At 47.0% G+C, this 15,122-nt stretch overlaps 1 protein-coding gene across 1 annotated transcript; it reads right to left on the reverse strand.

Annotated features, from left to right (window-relative positions):
- Positions 1-1,590: 1,590 nt before the first annotated feature.
- Positions 1,591-6,959, reverse strand: CD24 (CD24 molecule). The gene is made up of 3 exons (XM_055330924.1): positions 6,839-6,959; positions 5,828-6,005; positions 1,591-3,265 (listed from the first exon to the last, which is right to left on the reverse strand). The coding sequence occupies exons 1-3, from the start codon at positions 6,928-6,930 to the stop codon at positions 3,098-3,100; spliced, it is 438 nt and encodes a 145-aa protein (XP_055186899.1). The 5' UTR covers positions 6,931-6,959; the 3' UTR covers positions 1,591-3,097.
- Between the last annotated feature and the right edge of the window lie 8,163 nt (positions 6,960-15,122).

Raw genomic sequence — 15,122 nt, forward strand, 5'->3', positions numbered from 1 at the left:
TTCTTCCTTATGTTTGTATATGTACGTACACACACATATATATACACACAGAAATAGAAAATTTGTTTTCTTCCCTCATCGTGTATCATTACGTACTAACGACAGTAAACTTCATATTACATTACTTATGTAGGTCATCAAGAAGAGTGAGCATGACTCAGAGTTTGCATCCTCTTCTAGGGAGGTTGTTCAGGGTCATATGCAGGAATAGTTTTATCACATCAGATATAGGACCTTGTTATTGTCCTTATTTGTTGATTAAGTATGGTTCAAAGTGGAGTGTGAGTGCCAGGTGACAAGAGGTGGACTGTATATCCATCAGTTCATGTGTCAACTTGGGTAGTCCTCTTGCTCAGCCCAACACTAATCTAGGTGTTGCTATGAAGTCTTTTGTAAATGTTTTTAATGTCTGTTATCTGTTGACTTGGACTCTCCTCCTCTGGGTGGGCCTAATCCCATCAGCTCAAAGGCCTTAATAGAACTGGTTTCTTGAAGAAATTGTCACCTGTGGACTAGCTCTCACTCATTCCCAACTTCCATCCTGTCATTTCTGATAGTCCCTGACCAGCAAAAAAGATGTTAGAGATAGAGTCCAGGAAAACACTAGAAGGGTCAAAGAACTCTCGAGTGTGAAAGGAGCAGATGGAAGCCATAGCTTAGGAAACCAAATGACTTGTGGACCATAGTGCAGATGTGAAAACAGTGCCAGTAATTAAAGACTCAGGGACTTACACATGTTCCCTCCATCAGAAATGATCCCCCAGATCTCCGCTCAAGTGCCCAAGACCCTAATCACTCAGTCCATGGTCTGTGACTCACCACTCTGGCCACTTTTCCTCACAGCACTAGGTGACAGGATATACTGCTTTATCTGTGATCAGGTACATACTCTTTCCCAACCAAAGTAACTTGCCTGGCAAGTTCAGCATTCAATCTTCAGTACCCTGGAATTTAGCTGGCATCCAACAGCTGTTGAATAACTAGGGGTACTCCCTTCCTTCAGAGCTTAAAGATGACAACTTTCAAATTAACTCTTTAAATAAAGCCTCCTGCTAATTGGCAATGCAAAACAGCTGAACTGTAATGTTTTAGTTGGTAAGAAAATATGGATAAGCTTTTAATAGTTTAAATAGACTCCTACAATCATGATAAGCCACAAAGTATTTGCTGCATCAGAAAAAATTTAAAATCTGGGGCACTTGGGTGGCTCACTCAGTTAAGCAGCTGCCTTTGGCTCAGGTCATGATCCTGGGGTCCTGTGATTGAGCCCCACATGGCACTCCCTGCTCAGTAGAGTCTCCTCTCTCACACAAATAAAATAAAATAAAATAAAATAAAATAAAATAAAATAAAACAAAACAAAATAAAATAAAAAAGAAAAACTTAAAATTCAGTAGGGGTGCCTGGGTGGCTCAGTTGATTAAGCGTCCAACTCTTGGTTTTGGCTCAGAGGGTGATCTCAGGGTCAGGAGGTGAAGCCCTGCACTGGGCTCTGAGCTGGACATGGAGCCTGCTGAAAATTCTCTCCCTCTGCAATTACCCGACTTAAAAAAACAACAACAACAAAAAAAAAACTTAAAATTCAATAGATTGCTCTTTCAGCCATTTCTTTTTATTTACAGTTTGTGTTCAATGCAAATCAATTCCATAACATGAGAAGTTACTATGAATCAAAGCATAAATACACAAACACAATATACAATCCAAAACTGATGTACAGCATTCAGGGATGAAACAAAACGTAATGTTCATTCACACACACAGTAGCTTGAGATCTGTTGGATATTGTTGTTCTGGTGTAGGTTCCTAAAGATGGGAAAAATGACTTTGGTTATCAAGACTACTGTGGCCATATTAGATACTGGAACATCTAAGCATCAGTGTGTGACCATGCGAACAAAAGACCTTAGAGTGTCTATTTTTAAAAAGCTTTCTGTGCATCGAGGCAGTTGTGAAAAGATTTACTTTCCAGAATCAAGCCCACTTTAGGCTTAGGACCAGGTTCTAACTATCTAAAAATATTGACTAACAGAAAGTGTTCCAAATGTGGCTATTCTGATTCAGAGTTTTTTTTTTTTAAAAAAAAGTATTTACAGAAAAAGTATAAAAGTTTTTCCGAATTTAATGTAAGCAAGCTTCCAGTCTTCACTTCCCAAATACTTGATTTATGATTTTTGGCTCCCGCACATATTTTGCCTTTTTTAATTTCAAGATTTGTCGATTTTACCTTCAAAACAGATCATTTTTTAAATTGTAAGAAGTACTCCACCTATGCAGAAATAAGCATTTTGAAATTAGTTGAAGTCAACGTACTTCTACTTTGGAATCAGTTTAGCTAAATGAATCTGGCACCCTTGTTCAATAGGAGTAAGTGGTAAGTATTTAAGCAAAATTTATTCGTTATGCTTCACAATCGGGGGTAGATTCCAATCCATCATTGCCCTGGCACATGTCAATTACTATATAAAAAATCAAACGCAATGTCAAACCCAAAGCCTCAGAGGAAAGAGTTCAGTTCCCAAGAAACAGTGATAGCTTAACAATGTAAAACTTTTATCTAGAGTACATAGGCATTAAATTAGTACTGCTGAAACAATGCATTGAGGATTTACAGTAACACCTGGAAGTTCCTTCTAATGTACATATAAATAGAATCATGGAAGCTTTTTGTATTAACCGTTTTATGGCCTTAAAGATTTAATGAACCGAATGAAAACTGAATCTGTTCACATCCCATCTTTTACATCTCGGTAAGAAAATCTATTCTCATTTTCAAGGTAGAATTCTTACATGTCCATACTTCTTAAGCCACATTTAAAGAAATTATCTCTTATCTAATCTTGGATGTTGTCTCTTCATCTTGTACATGAAACTCCAGTAGATTTAATAGACATTCATCATCTAGTCAAACCCTTCACATGTTCTTCAAACCAATCAAATTTGGGATCCTCAACATTTTGTGTCAATAAAATAAGGTGTGGAATTAGCAGATTCAATGAAGACCTGTTTACTTTTCCTTGTCACACTGGATGTCTAGACGCCATTTGGATTGGGTTTAGAAGATGGGGAAGTATAGACGTTTCTTGGCCTGAGTCTTTTAACAGTAGAGATGTAGAAGGGAGAACGAGATCACGAAGAGACTGGCTGTTGACAGCAGAGCACCGCCAGTTGGTGTGGTGGTGGTATTTGCTGGATTTGGGGCAGTCGAGGTACTCTGGGAGGAGTTACTTGAAAGTGTTACAACAGTTGTTTGATTTGAGTAAATCTAAAATATATAAAAAAGTTACACTGATAAATTTCCACACGTCACAGCTGCCTCCCTGTACACCTACCATGCAATTAGATAGAGGATATGTTCTTAAATTGCTCTTCTCCCATTATTTCCTTACCCCTGCCCTTTTAATTCTGAATTCTTGCTTAGCCAGTAAATCATTCTTTCAGTTTCAACACAAACTACCTACAGATGCCTAAATTACTACAAGTAGCAGCAACCAAAACTGTTCCTCGGTAACTAGAACTCTCAAGAGTGTGACTTTATTTTTAATTCTTTTTTGAAGAAATAAAGGACCAAATTAACTAATCTAGTTTTTGTGACCATATTGACTTACTGGCATCACAAAAAGATTTACTCTATTCTCCCAGGAAGTGGAAGATTTTACAGTTGCATGACTCACTTGGATTCTAAAATACTGTACAGTTTGTGAATTTGTAAAATGGTCTATCCTGGATTTGCTAGGTGACTTTCCCATACCCACTTAACACAGCCTTGCATTTAATTGAAGGGGACATGGGATACCCTATCTGCTCCCTGAAATCTTGAAATTCTATAGATATAGAAGGTCCCAAAAATGGCTACAATATGGGTTTTAAACTGAAAGATAGGAGCCCTTTCCTTGAAGCAAAGAGACTTCTCCTCCAAACAACAGGAAGTCAGAATGACTTCACGAAAGACACCAACGAGGTTTGGTGTTAAGTTTTCACCAGTGGCAGCGTCCCTGCCCGGTCATTAAGCCCAGCGCTGTGGCCAAGAACCAGGGTTCCCCCAGTGTCCCGCTGCCTGAGTGGCATCATTCCCCACACTGATTTTTCAAGTCACGAAATGCACAGTCCAGCGGGGCACGTGATAATCTCTCCTTTGTCACAGAACAAAGGCAGATGGGAGATTTCAGCTCTCCCTGCGAGGGAGGGAGGGTTTACAAGGGCTTCTGATTACAGGCAGGAGGGAGGATGTGGCAAGGGAGCAGGTCTGGGCCACATGCACATTTCGCTGCCTAGGATCCCAAGACAAATCCATCCTGTAGCAGCATCAGCTCCCTTTGTTGTAAAACCCATCATTAGGCAAATATGGGCTTAAAATATGTAAACCCTACCCGCCACCCCCCCCGCCCCCCCAAAAAAACTAAAGAAAAATGTTGATCAAGTCAAACATCTTTACTGGGCACCTACTGTGTGCAAGATTCAGCTTGTCCTACCAGGAAACAGCACTCCCACTAAAAGGAAAGCATGAATGACATGGGAAATCATTTAAAGCGGGCGCTGTTTGGGGACAATACCTGGTTTGGGATGCCTGGGTTATCTGTTCTCATTTATACAAAGACCCCATAGTGCAGCAGGTGACCTTTGTCACAGAGCCTAGTGCACCAAATTGGAGAATCTAAAGGTCCGGCTCCACTAACAAAAGAAACTAACGTTAATCTAGGAAATGGACATCAGACAGCAATTTCCCCACCCAAACTAGATGTGCCTCACTAGAGCCTCCCTCTTTGAAATTTCGGGGGGGTGGGGGGGCGGGAAATCTGGTCGGAGGAGATGGGGTGCGGGTGGGGGGGGGCAGCCCGGTTCCCCGCGGCCGCGCCCCTCCCCCACCGAGGAACCGCGGAAGGCTCGGGAGCGCAGCCGACCCGCAAGACAATAGGGTGCAGTTACCCGGCCCGCGGAGGGGAAACTGAGGAGCGCTCCCCGGGGGGCCCGGCGCCGGCTGGGCACCCAGGCCGTCGCGCCCCACTTGTCGGAGGGAAAGCCCAGGAGACGCTCCTCCCCGGGCCCCACGTCCCCACCCCTACCCCCTGGGCGCCAGCTGCGGGGAAGACGGACCCTCCTCGCCGCCCCCCGCCCCGCTCGGGTCCCCCAGGCCCGGCTGTCCCCGGAGCCTCCGCCCTCGGGGCCGCCCCCACCCCCCGCGGGGCAGCGCAGCGCCCGGGAGCCGCGCGGACGCGAGGTCGGGTCCCGGGAGAGCGCAGCTGGGCAGGGGGCGGCGGCGGCGGCGGGGACAAAGCCTGGCGTGGGGGGGGCTCGGGGCCGAAGCGTCCCCCCCGCCGCCCGCCCAGGGGCACCGATCGGAGCGGCCGCGGGGCCGCGAGGGGGCGCGAGGTGGGGCGAGGTGGGGCGAGGTGGGGCGCGCACCGTAAGGCGGTCCCGGGAGGGCGCGGGGTCGGGGGGGCCACGCGGGGCCAGACAGCCGCGGCCACCTCGGGGGCCCCGAACCGGCCGGGCGGAGGAGGGCGGACAGGTGCGCCCCCGAAGGGGCTCGTCCCCCCTTTGTGTGCGGTGCGCGCGGGCCGAGGACGCCCCTGCAGCGAGCCGGCGCCCTCCCGGGACGGCGCGAGGTGTCCGCGCGCCCCACAGCCGGGCCGGGGGCCTCCCCGCCCACGCGCGGAGGTGCATTGTCCCCGGGCCGCGGCCCCCCATCCCCGGGCCGAACGCTGCGGGGCTGTGCGTCCGCGCCCGAGTCGGCGGCCGCGGGGGGGGCGCAGGCCGGTCCCGGGGGCGGCTCCGCCCCCGCCCCCCCCCCAGCGCGGACCCCGAGCCCCCGGCGCCCGGGCTTCACCTGCGTGGGTAGGAGCAGCGCCAGGAGCAGCAGCCCCAGTCCGAGCCTGGCCACCATCGCTCTGCCCATGTCCGCTCCGTCGGTGTCGGTGCGCGGCGCGTGTCCCTGGCTGCGGGGCGAGTGGAGGACGCGGGCTCGGGGCGGGCGCAGGCGAGGTGGGGAGCGCGGCCGGCGGGACCTTATATACCGGGACAGTCACAATAGCCGTGACGTGCTGCCGCCCGCCCACCCGCGCTCCCCCCCGCCGCCGCCCCCCGCGCGCCCGCCCCCCCGCCGGGCTGGGGCGCCCCTCCCCCCTCCCTCCCCCCTCTTCCCCTCCCCCTCCCTCTCCCCTCCCCTCCCCCCTCCCCCCGCCGCCCGGAGCCCCCGGGGGGCCGGGCCGCGGCAGGTGGGCGGCGGGGCGCCGGCGGCACGCTGCTTTGTGCTCCCGGAGCCGGCTGCGCGCAGGCTGGCACAGGCGCCCGGCGACTCCCACACAGGACCCGGGGCGAACTCGCGAGCCACACACGCCGCTCCCGGGGCCCGGCCCAAGTTCCCTTTGTTTCCCCGGACCTGCCATCTTCCCCCCACCCCCACCCCACCCCCACCCCCACCCCCACCCCGAAAGAGACGTCCGGGGCCCCCGCGCGGCGAGCCGCCCTCGGTCCCGGGCCGGGGCGCACGGGGAGGGGGGCCCCTCGGCTTGGGCTCTCCCAGACCCCCGCCCCAGGGGAGGGGGCCCCTTCGCGGCCGCGCGGGCTCCTGGGCTCCGACGACGCGTGTGCTCGGCCCCCCGCTTTGTGCTCCGAGCCCTGCGCCGGCCTCGCCGCGGAGCCCCGGGGCGCATCCCGGGGGCGCCCCCGCCCCCCAGCCTGGGCTCCGCTCCGCTCCCGGCGCCCCTGTCGGCGGCCACGCGGCCACGACCCCCCGGGGCGCCAGCCGCCCCTCCCCCTCCAGCCCCCCGCTGCACCCCCTCCCCCTCCAGCCCCCCGCTGCACCCCCCCCCCCCGCCCTGCACTGGGGACCCCGCACCTCTCCGGCGGCCCCTTTACAGTTCCCGGCCCCTCCGGAATCCCTGGAGGACACACTTCTTGGGGCTCCGTTGCAAAGCACTTGGTCGTCATCCGCTCAAAGCCAGAGCTTTTGGGGACGGGCCTTGACTTTTCCGTCGCTGCCATTAGGCAATTTAATGAACTGGCGCAAATAGGAAGATTAGTCATTCTGCAGGTTTGAGTGGAAAATATTTTCCAGCCGTTCTGCTGCAAAAACTTTAGAGCATCCAGCAGGAGTGGAAGTCATTTTACCAGTGGAATATTTTCGGTTTGAGTTTTTATTGCAGGATTTAAGCCTCTTAAAGTTTGCCGGAGCGTTTGAGGGTCTTTAAAGGAGGACAACAGAGACCCAAGCTAGGAGGGTCGTGGATTTGTTGGAATCTCACCTTTCCCCCAACACGCGGTGGTGGGTCTTTGGCCCAATGGCTCTGTGCCTCAGTGGTCAGCCTCTAACTCAGTAACTTTCCACATTCGGTATGTGCTTGGGGACACAGGAATTTCTGTCCTGCACCAGGGTTATCCCATTGTAAAGAAATAACCTGTTCGGCTTCTCCACGCCTCCTGCGGTGTGAACGGACTGGGGCTCGGGGAGTGCCTACTTCCAAGGCAGGGCTCCGAGCTGCTCCAGAAGCAGCTTTTTGTACTAAGTGGTGGTATTCATAGCATGCCTTTATTTTTATTGATCCCCCCCCCACCTCCTCCCTCCTCTTATTAATTTAAGGAGCTGGACTAATGGAATGGTTAAGAATACAGACTCTCGAGTCAGAGTGTCTGCGTTCAAATCCTACTTGTGCCAGAGAACGCCTCAGTTTCCTCATCTGTAAAATGGAGGTAATAGAACCACTATTAATTGGTTATTAAAGAGTTACTGTGTAGAAAGTGTTAGAACAGTGCCTGATGCCGGAGCTCTCAGGTGGTGTTTGCTCTTGCACGGAAGGTCCCAGGAACTGGAAAACGACTTAACCTTCTTGGCAGCTGTGACTTGTGAAAGAAATAACAAGCATCAAAGAGTACCCCAAATTGGTAAGGGACTTGGGATCTCTGCTTTGTGAGCCACTTCATCACCAGCTAATGAGACTGCATAATTCACAAAGCAAGGCCCTTCACATCTGCTTAGCAGTTCCCCTGGGCATCCTATAGAGGGTGTGGCCCAGGGATCCCTGGCTGGCGCAGCGGTTTGGCGCCTGCCTTTGGCCCAGGGCGCGATCCGGGAGACCCGGGATCGAATCCCACATCGGGCTCCCGGTGCATGGAGCCTGCTTCTCCCTCTGCCTGTGTCTCTGCCTCTCTCTCTCTCTCTCTCTGTGACTATCATAAAAAAAAAAAAAAAAAAAAAAAAAAAAGCCCTCTTGACAAATGCCCATTTCACCGACCCGAACCTTTCCCCTGGGATTCTTTTTGTCGATGATTTCTTCTTCATGTTTATCTGCTCCTGGTTTCCTGTACTCATTTGTCTGCTTTTCCCCTTAGCCAATAACAACTCACGCTACTAAATTGTGACTCTCATCAGTTCTAGAATTTTTAAGACACATGTCCAATTTCCTTTTTTTTTTTTTTTTTAAGTAGGTTTCACATGCAATGTGGGGCTTGAACTCATCGACTCTGGGATTAAGAGTCGCATGCTCTGGAGACTGAGCCAGCCAGGTACCCCTCCAATTTCCATTTTTACAGAGAAATTATTTCACGGAATGATCTTAAAACCAATTGATTCAATAAATTGAGGAATATGTGGAAAGCCATAACTTTATATTTTACTATTTTTTTCATGAGATGGCATGTGACCTAACTTTTTGATACTAGTTCTCTTATTGGTAAAACTAAGGGAGCAATACCTACAATTTCTTTTTTTTTTTTAAGATTTTATTTATTTATTCATGAGAGACACAGAGAGAGGCAGAGACACAGGCAGAGGGAGAAGCAGCTTCCCTGCGGGGAGCCCAATGTAGGACTCGATCCCAGGACCCCGGGATCACACCCTGAGCCAAAGGCAGACGCTCAAACACTGAGCCACCCAGGCATCCCATTACCTACAATTTCTAAGCTCAGAACTGTGAGGAATAGTACAGAACCAGACTGGCACACCTTACAGTAGACTCCAGAGTCAGACCTGTATTTGAATCCTGCCTCACCACTCTTTAACAGTCCACCCTACACCCATGAATTCCTCACCTGGCAAATTTTACCCGCTTCACAGGATTATGCACTTAACTGAGATAAGATGCATGTTTAGCAGTGTCCACCACATAGTAAGAACTTACTAAGATGCCACTTCTGTTGCTATAGGACATATTCATTATGGGTTTTTTTTTTTAACATTTCATTTGTATAGCATTTGCTCTTTTTTTCAAGCATCTTTGCATGTGGCATTTTATATGTGCTGCTATGAGATCAGTGAGGTCAGTGACCTTAGTTTCATTTACATTTCTGAGGCAGGAGAAGTAACTTGTGTAAGTCCCCATAGCCCGTTATGGTGCCTCACCTTGAAGCTAGAGCCACAGCTTCCTGACCCAGGTCCCAGGTATTCTCTGCTTCGCCAGCAAGAGCAGAGGCCCTGTCTTCTCTACCTCATAGCCTCTGCACCTAGCATTCAATCAGTATTTGCTGCTTGAATGGACTCACATTAAGGGAGCAGGTTAATTTGCTTTTTAAGGCGAACTAATAAATCCTATTTCTAGGGCAGTAGAAGATATTATTTGACATTTTTCGCACTTCTCAGAAAAATGGATGTGAAAATATATTAAAATCCAATCAAAGGGGATCCCTGGGTGGTGCAGCGGTTTGGCGCCTGCCTTTGGCCCAGGGCGCGATCCTGGAGACCCGGGATCGAATCCCACGTCGGGGTCCCGGTGCATGGAGCCTGCTTCTCCCTCTGCCTGTGTCTCTGCCTCTCTCTCTCTTTCTGTGTGTGTGACTATCATAAAAAAAAAAAAAAATCCCATCAAAGATATCCCTTCTGTGCTTTATACCAGAAATGGTGGCTGGAATAATCAAATATTTCATTTAAATTCTGTTCTACAATATGGTGCTATTCTTATTTATGTTCACAATATTCTTTCCCCTTATTTCATGCCACCCTAGATTTGGCTGGCATTTAATATTTTAATTTATCCTGATTTTTTAGCTAAGCCATGTTCTGTACTCAGGAACTCCAGTGTGGTTTCAACTGTGAGTTGACAGTGAAGGTAACAAAGTGAATTAGCGCTTCTGACTGAATAGGTCCTGAGTCCCGTGCTGGAGCTGGTTCAATCCGCTGGTGGAGGCTCCCCCTGACTCTGTGGGTACATGCTGCCCCCTGCTGGCCATAAGGACCCCCCTCAGCTCTAACTGTCAAACAATAAAAACTCCTTTGTGTTGATTTTAAAAACCCTGAATTTCTGAAGCCCTATAAAGCTAATAAACCACGGTGAACTTCTTTAACTTTTGGTTCTTTTTTTCCCTGTTGAGTCTCTCAACGAAATTCTCTCAGGTCTTAAGCTCCATCCAAATAAGAAAATAAATGTAAAGTGAAAGAATTATGTGCACAGAATTGCATTTTCAGATGTAAATTGGGTAGTAGGATGCCTACCTCTAAGCATCCTGGGATTTTTTTCTTAAGGAAATGAAAAAAAAGAAGCAGCAGCACCAACAACTCTTAATCTCCTTGGCCAGATTTTAAATTCAGTGTCCCCATTGTGTTGGCAAGGATGTGAGAAAGCAGGCCCTCTCTTCAATGCTGATGGGATTATGGAAAGGAATTTGACATCTATCAGTATTAAAAATACTTTTGCAGAAATCTAAAAGGATATATGTTCAAAGATTTGTTGCAGCACTGTTTATAACCACAAAGGATTGGAAATCAAGTATCAAAGACCCGAGGCCCAGCTATAGAAGTGACAGTATATCCGTATCATGAAATATTTTAAGTCATTTAATAGAAAAAAAAAAGAGTACTTATGTACTACAAAGAAAAAGCTCCAAGATAAATTCTTAAGTGAAAAAAAGAATTTCTGTACATACAGAACAGTACGTACAGTATATTATCTGTGATAAAAAAAAAAAAACTAGACAGAAAAAGACTATTTCCACAAAGATACAGAAGAAATTGAGAGCTTGCCACCAAGGAGGGGACCTGGCTGGTCAGGGCAGAAACGTTAAGACCCATTTTTCATTACATACTGGTTTGTACTTTCTGAATTTTGTAACATTATTCATTCACAAAATATTTAAATAAAATTATTTAAATAAATTAATAACCCAATACATTCTAGGGCCTTCCTTCCCAGACTCCCAGAAAACACACGCAAGTGGAAAGCCCACCTCTGATGTCCCGCCCCCTCCAGGAGCCCTCCTTCCTTCCATCATTCACAGGCTGTGGGTTTTGTTTTTTTTTTTTAAGATTTTACTTATGTATTCATGAGAGACACAGAGAAAGAGAGAGGCAGAAACACACAGGCAGGGGGAGAAGCAGGCTCCACGCAGGGAGCCTGACGTGGGGCTCGATCCCCGATCTCCAGGATCACACCCTGGGCTGAAGGCAGCGCTAAACCTCTGAGCCACCCGGGCTGCCCCACAGGCACCTTAACAAAAATTATAGTATTGCCTCATTTCATCCATCCTATGACAAGTGACACCAGTTCTCTCAGGTCCAGGGGACACATGCAAAAAAGCTCTCAGGAAAAATAACCGAGCTGTAGGGAAAAAAAAATGAAAAATCCCCTGGCGAAGCTTCAGTCTCCTTATTTTATCCTCTCTGCAGAGCAACCAATTCGGGAGTCTGAAGGGGAAGGAAAGCTTGGGTTTGGGCCTTACTTTTGCCAGGGGAAAGCCTGAGCTGGGTAGGCTCATTCCCTGTAAGGGATCTTTTTAAAATTCCCATTCCGCTCCTGGACAGGAGATAGAGTCAAGGCCTCATAGGGTCATTAAATTCTAGGGTAAATAATTGAAATCTCACTTCTACCTCACAGAAGAGAATCTCCAGGCCATAAAATGATGCTATACATCATTTGCCATTTGTGTGTGAACCCTCAATGATCCTTTGCATGAAAATAATGCAATTGGAAGAGTGGGAAGTATGTGTATTTTTCATACCTAGATGACTTTCCATCGTATTTCCATGTCTCTTTGTTTTTCCTGGTCTTTCACTTTATGTTAGGTTTAAAGCAAGCGGGCCTCTCATGCTCTAAGAGATGACTAAACTTTTAAGTGGCCGGGATAATTGGATTAAAGATTTTTATTAACCAAAAGAATGTTGTAACATATAACACACTGGTATAGTTAATGAAACGTTACTCAACAATCTCGAAAGCAGATGCTGCTTGCGTCTTACCCAATAGAGTTTTAAGATGTCACTCCAAAGAAGAAGCATTCTGTAATAGTAAGCCATTAAAATAAAGCCAGATGAATTTAATTTAATTAGCTAGACTGAAGAGAGATTTCTCTATTGAGAGCCATATATTTGGATCTAGATCTTGGAGTTTTAAAAAAAAAAAAAGTCAAAAAAAACTTTTTTAAGATTTTCTTTTCTTTTTTTTTTTTTTTTATTTTATTTATTTATTCATGAGAGACACAGAGAGAGAGGCAGAGACACAGGCAGAGGGAGAAACAGGTTCCATGCAGGAAGCCTGATGTGGGACTTGATCCTGGGATTCCAGGATCACGCCCTGGGCCAAAGGCAGGTACTAAACCACTGAGCTACCCAGGGATCCCCCAAGATTTTCTTTTTAAGTAATCTCTACACCCAGCCTGGGGCTTGAATATACAACCCTAAGAGCAGCAGTCACATGCTCTACTGACTGAGCCAGCCAGGCAACCCTCCTCTCAATAATCTTTTATATATTTTTTTCAGATTTTATTTATTTATTTTTAAGATTTTAATTTATTTATTCATGACAGACACAGAGAGAGAGAGAGGCAGAGACACAGGCAGAGGGAGAAGCAGGCTCCATGCAGGGAGCCCAATGTGGGACTCGATCCCGGGACTCCAGGATCACACTCTGGTCCAAAGGCAAGCACTAAACCACTGGTCCCCCAGGATCCCTTTTTTTCAGATTTTAAAGTAATACATGTCCAAAATACAGGAAAGTATAATAAAGAATATCATCATATTGTACAGCTGAAACTCATATAACACTGAATTTAGGGATCCCTGGGTGGCGCAGCGGTTTGGCGCCTGCCTTTGGCCCAGGGCGCGATCCTGGAGACCCAGGATCAAATCCCATATCGGGCTCCCGGTGCATGGAGCCTGCTTCTCCCTCTGCCTGTGTCCCTGCCTCTCTCTCTCTCTCTCTCTCTCTCTCTCTCTCTGACTATCATAAATAAATTAATTTAAAAAAAAAACACTGAATTTAAAGGAAGGATTTTAACATTACTGACAGCTCACTAATCAGAAGTAACCACTAATACATTTTTTAATATTTTATTTTTACTTCCATCTATCTGTATATTTAGAGTTTGTTTCTTTGTTTTGCTGAATTATGAGCAAATGTGCATAAGATTTTCTTTTTTTTTTTTTAAGATTTTCTTTATTTATTCATGAGAGACACACAGAGAGAGGCAGAGGGAGAAGCAGGCTCCATGCAGGGAGCCTGATGTGGGACTCGATCCCAGGACTCCAGGATCAGGCCCTGGGCCAAAGGCAGACGCTCAACCGCTGAGCCACCCAGGCATCCCAACCGTACAATATTCTAATTGGACATTTGTTTCTATTATACATAACATTATAAACATACTTATGCATGTGTTCTGTTTTCATTTCTGCATGTTTTCTTATGCTATGTTCCTAAAAGTGGAAGTTTGGGTCTTGAAAATAAACTGCCAACTTGTCCTCTAGAAATTTATACTCACAACACTAGTGAGAGTGCCTGATTCACAAACCTTTGCTAAATGTAAGAATCATAGTGTCAACGATATTTTTAAATTTCATTGGAAAAAGATGTTATTTTTATTTGCATTTTCACTGTCAGTGAGATTAAGCTTTTTTTCCAGCTACTTATTAACCACTTGGATTTTTCTTCTTTTATTTTTCTTTAAGATTTTATTTATTTATTCATTAGAGACACAGAGAGAGGGAGAGAGAGGCAGAGACACAGGCAGGGGGAGAAGCAGGCTCCATGCAGGGAGCCCGACATGGGACTCGATCCTGGGTCTCCAGGATCACGCCCTGGGCCGAAGGCGGCCCTAAACCGCTGGGCCACTGGGGCTGCCTGGAATTTTCTTTTTTTTTTTTTTTTTTAAGATTTATTCATTTATTATTTTAAAGAGAGAGTCGGGGAGGAAGGGGCAGAGGGAGAGAGAGATTCTGAAGCAGACTCCGTACCCAGTCAGGGGCCCAGTGCAGGGCTCGACCTCACAACCCTGAGATCATGACCTGAGCCCAAATCACAAGTTGGATGCTTAACTGACTAAGCCACCTAGGTGCCCCTGCAATTCTCCTTTTACGAATTGTTCTTTGTACATTTTGCCTGTCCACAGAAGTGACATGTCAAGAGTGAGCTCAGGCTGAGGAGACGCTGTATTAGATGTGACTTGATTAGATCAAATACAGTCCATTATTGAAAGGATACAGAAGCAAGTTAGCACAGTCAGGCTTCAAAGCAGAGAACTACCGTATTTTCCAGGATAGTTAGAACGTGTTCCTAGCTCCTGAAATCCTCCATGGGGGTGCATAATTACAGATGAAAAAAATCTAGGTGAATGTGGTCGAAATTAGACCTTCAAGAAGCTTAGTGGTCTCTCTCAACACCCAGACTTATATACATAAGGCTAACACAGTTCTGCTCATAAACTCCTCTGAACATGTAGTAGAGGCCACCTCCACTGGTCCTGGAGTTATCTCTTCAATCTCACAGTTACAACTACGCACAGTATGATTATAAGATATGGTACCCAGAGGCATGAACTTGGTTCCCTCAGTCACCTTCAACCTCAACAGGAAAACACATCCTTGTTCAAGTACATTTGAAATTAGAATATTTATGATAGGTGTCATTTTTCCACATACCCTTGGGCATCAAGCTAGTAAGCCCTTGACTCTGCTCAAAGGCTCATCCTGTTTTGTTCTCATTTTATTGTCAGAGCTTTTTTTTTATTTTTATTTATTATTTTTTTATTTTTTATTTTTAAAGATTTTATTTATTTATTCATGAGAGACACAGAGAGGCAGAGACATAGGCAGAGGGAAAAGCAGGCTTCCTGCAGGGAGCCCGATGTGGGACTCAATCCCAGAACCCCAGGATCTCATGACCTGAGCCAAAGGCAGACGCTCAACCACTGAGCCACCCAGGCAC

Source organism: Nyctereutes procyonoides, unplaced genomic scaffold, assembly GCF_905146905.1.
Source record: "Nyctereutes procyonoides isolate TBG_1078 unplaced genomic scaffold, NYPRO_anot_genome, whole genome shotgun sequence".
NCBI classification, from domain to species: Eukaryota; Metazoa; Chordata; class Mammalia; order Carnivora; family Canidae; genus Nyctereutes; species Nyctereutes procyonoides.

Coding starts and splice junctions, on each gene's coding strand:
- CD24 (XM_055330924.1), bottom strand. CDS start 6,930: ATGACGACCAAGTGCTTTGCAACGGAGCCCCAAGAAGTGTGTCCTCCA. Junction 6,006..6,838: donor GTAAAGGGGCCGCCGGAGAG/GTGCGGGGTCCC, acceptor CCGGTATATAAG/GTCCCGCCGGCCGCGCTCCC. Junction 3,266..5,827: donor CGCTGCTCCTACCCACGCAG/GTGAAGCCCGGG, acceptor TATATATTTTAG/ATTTACTCAAATCAAACAAC.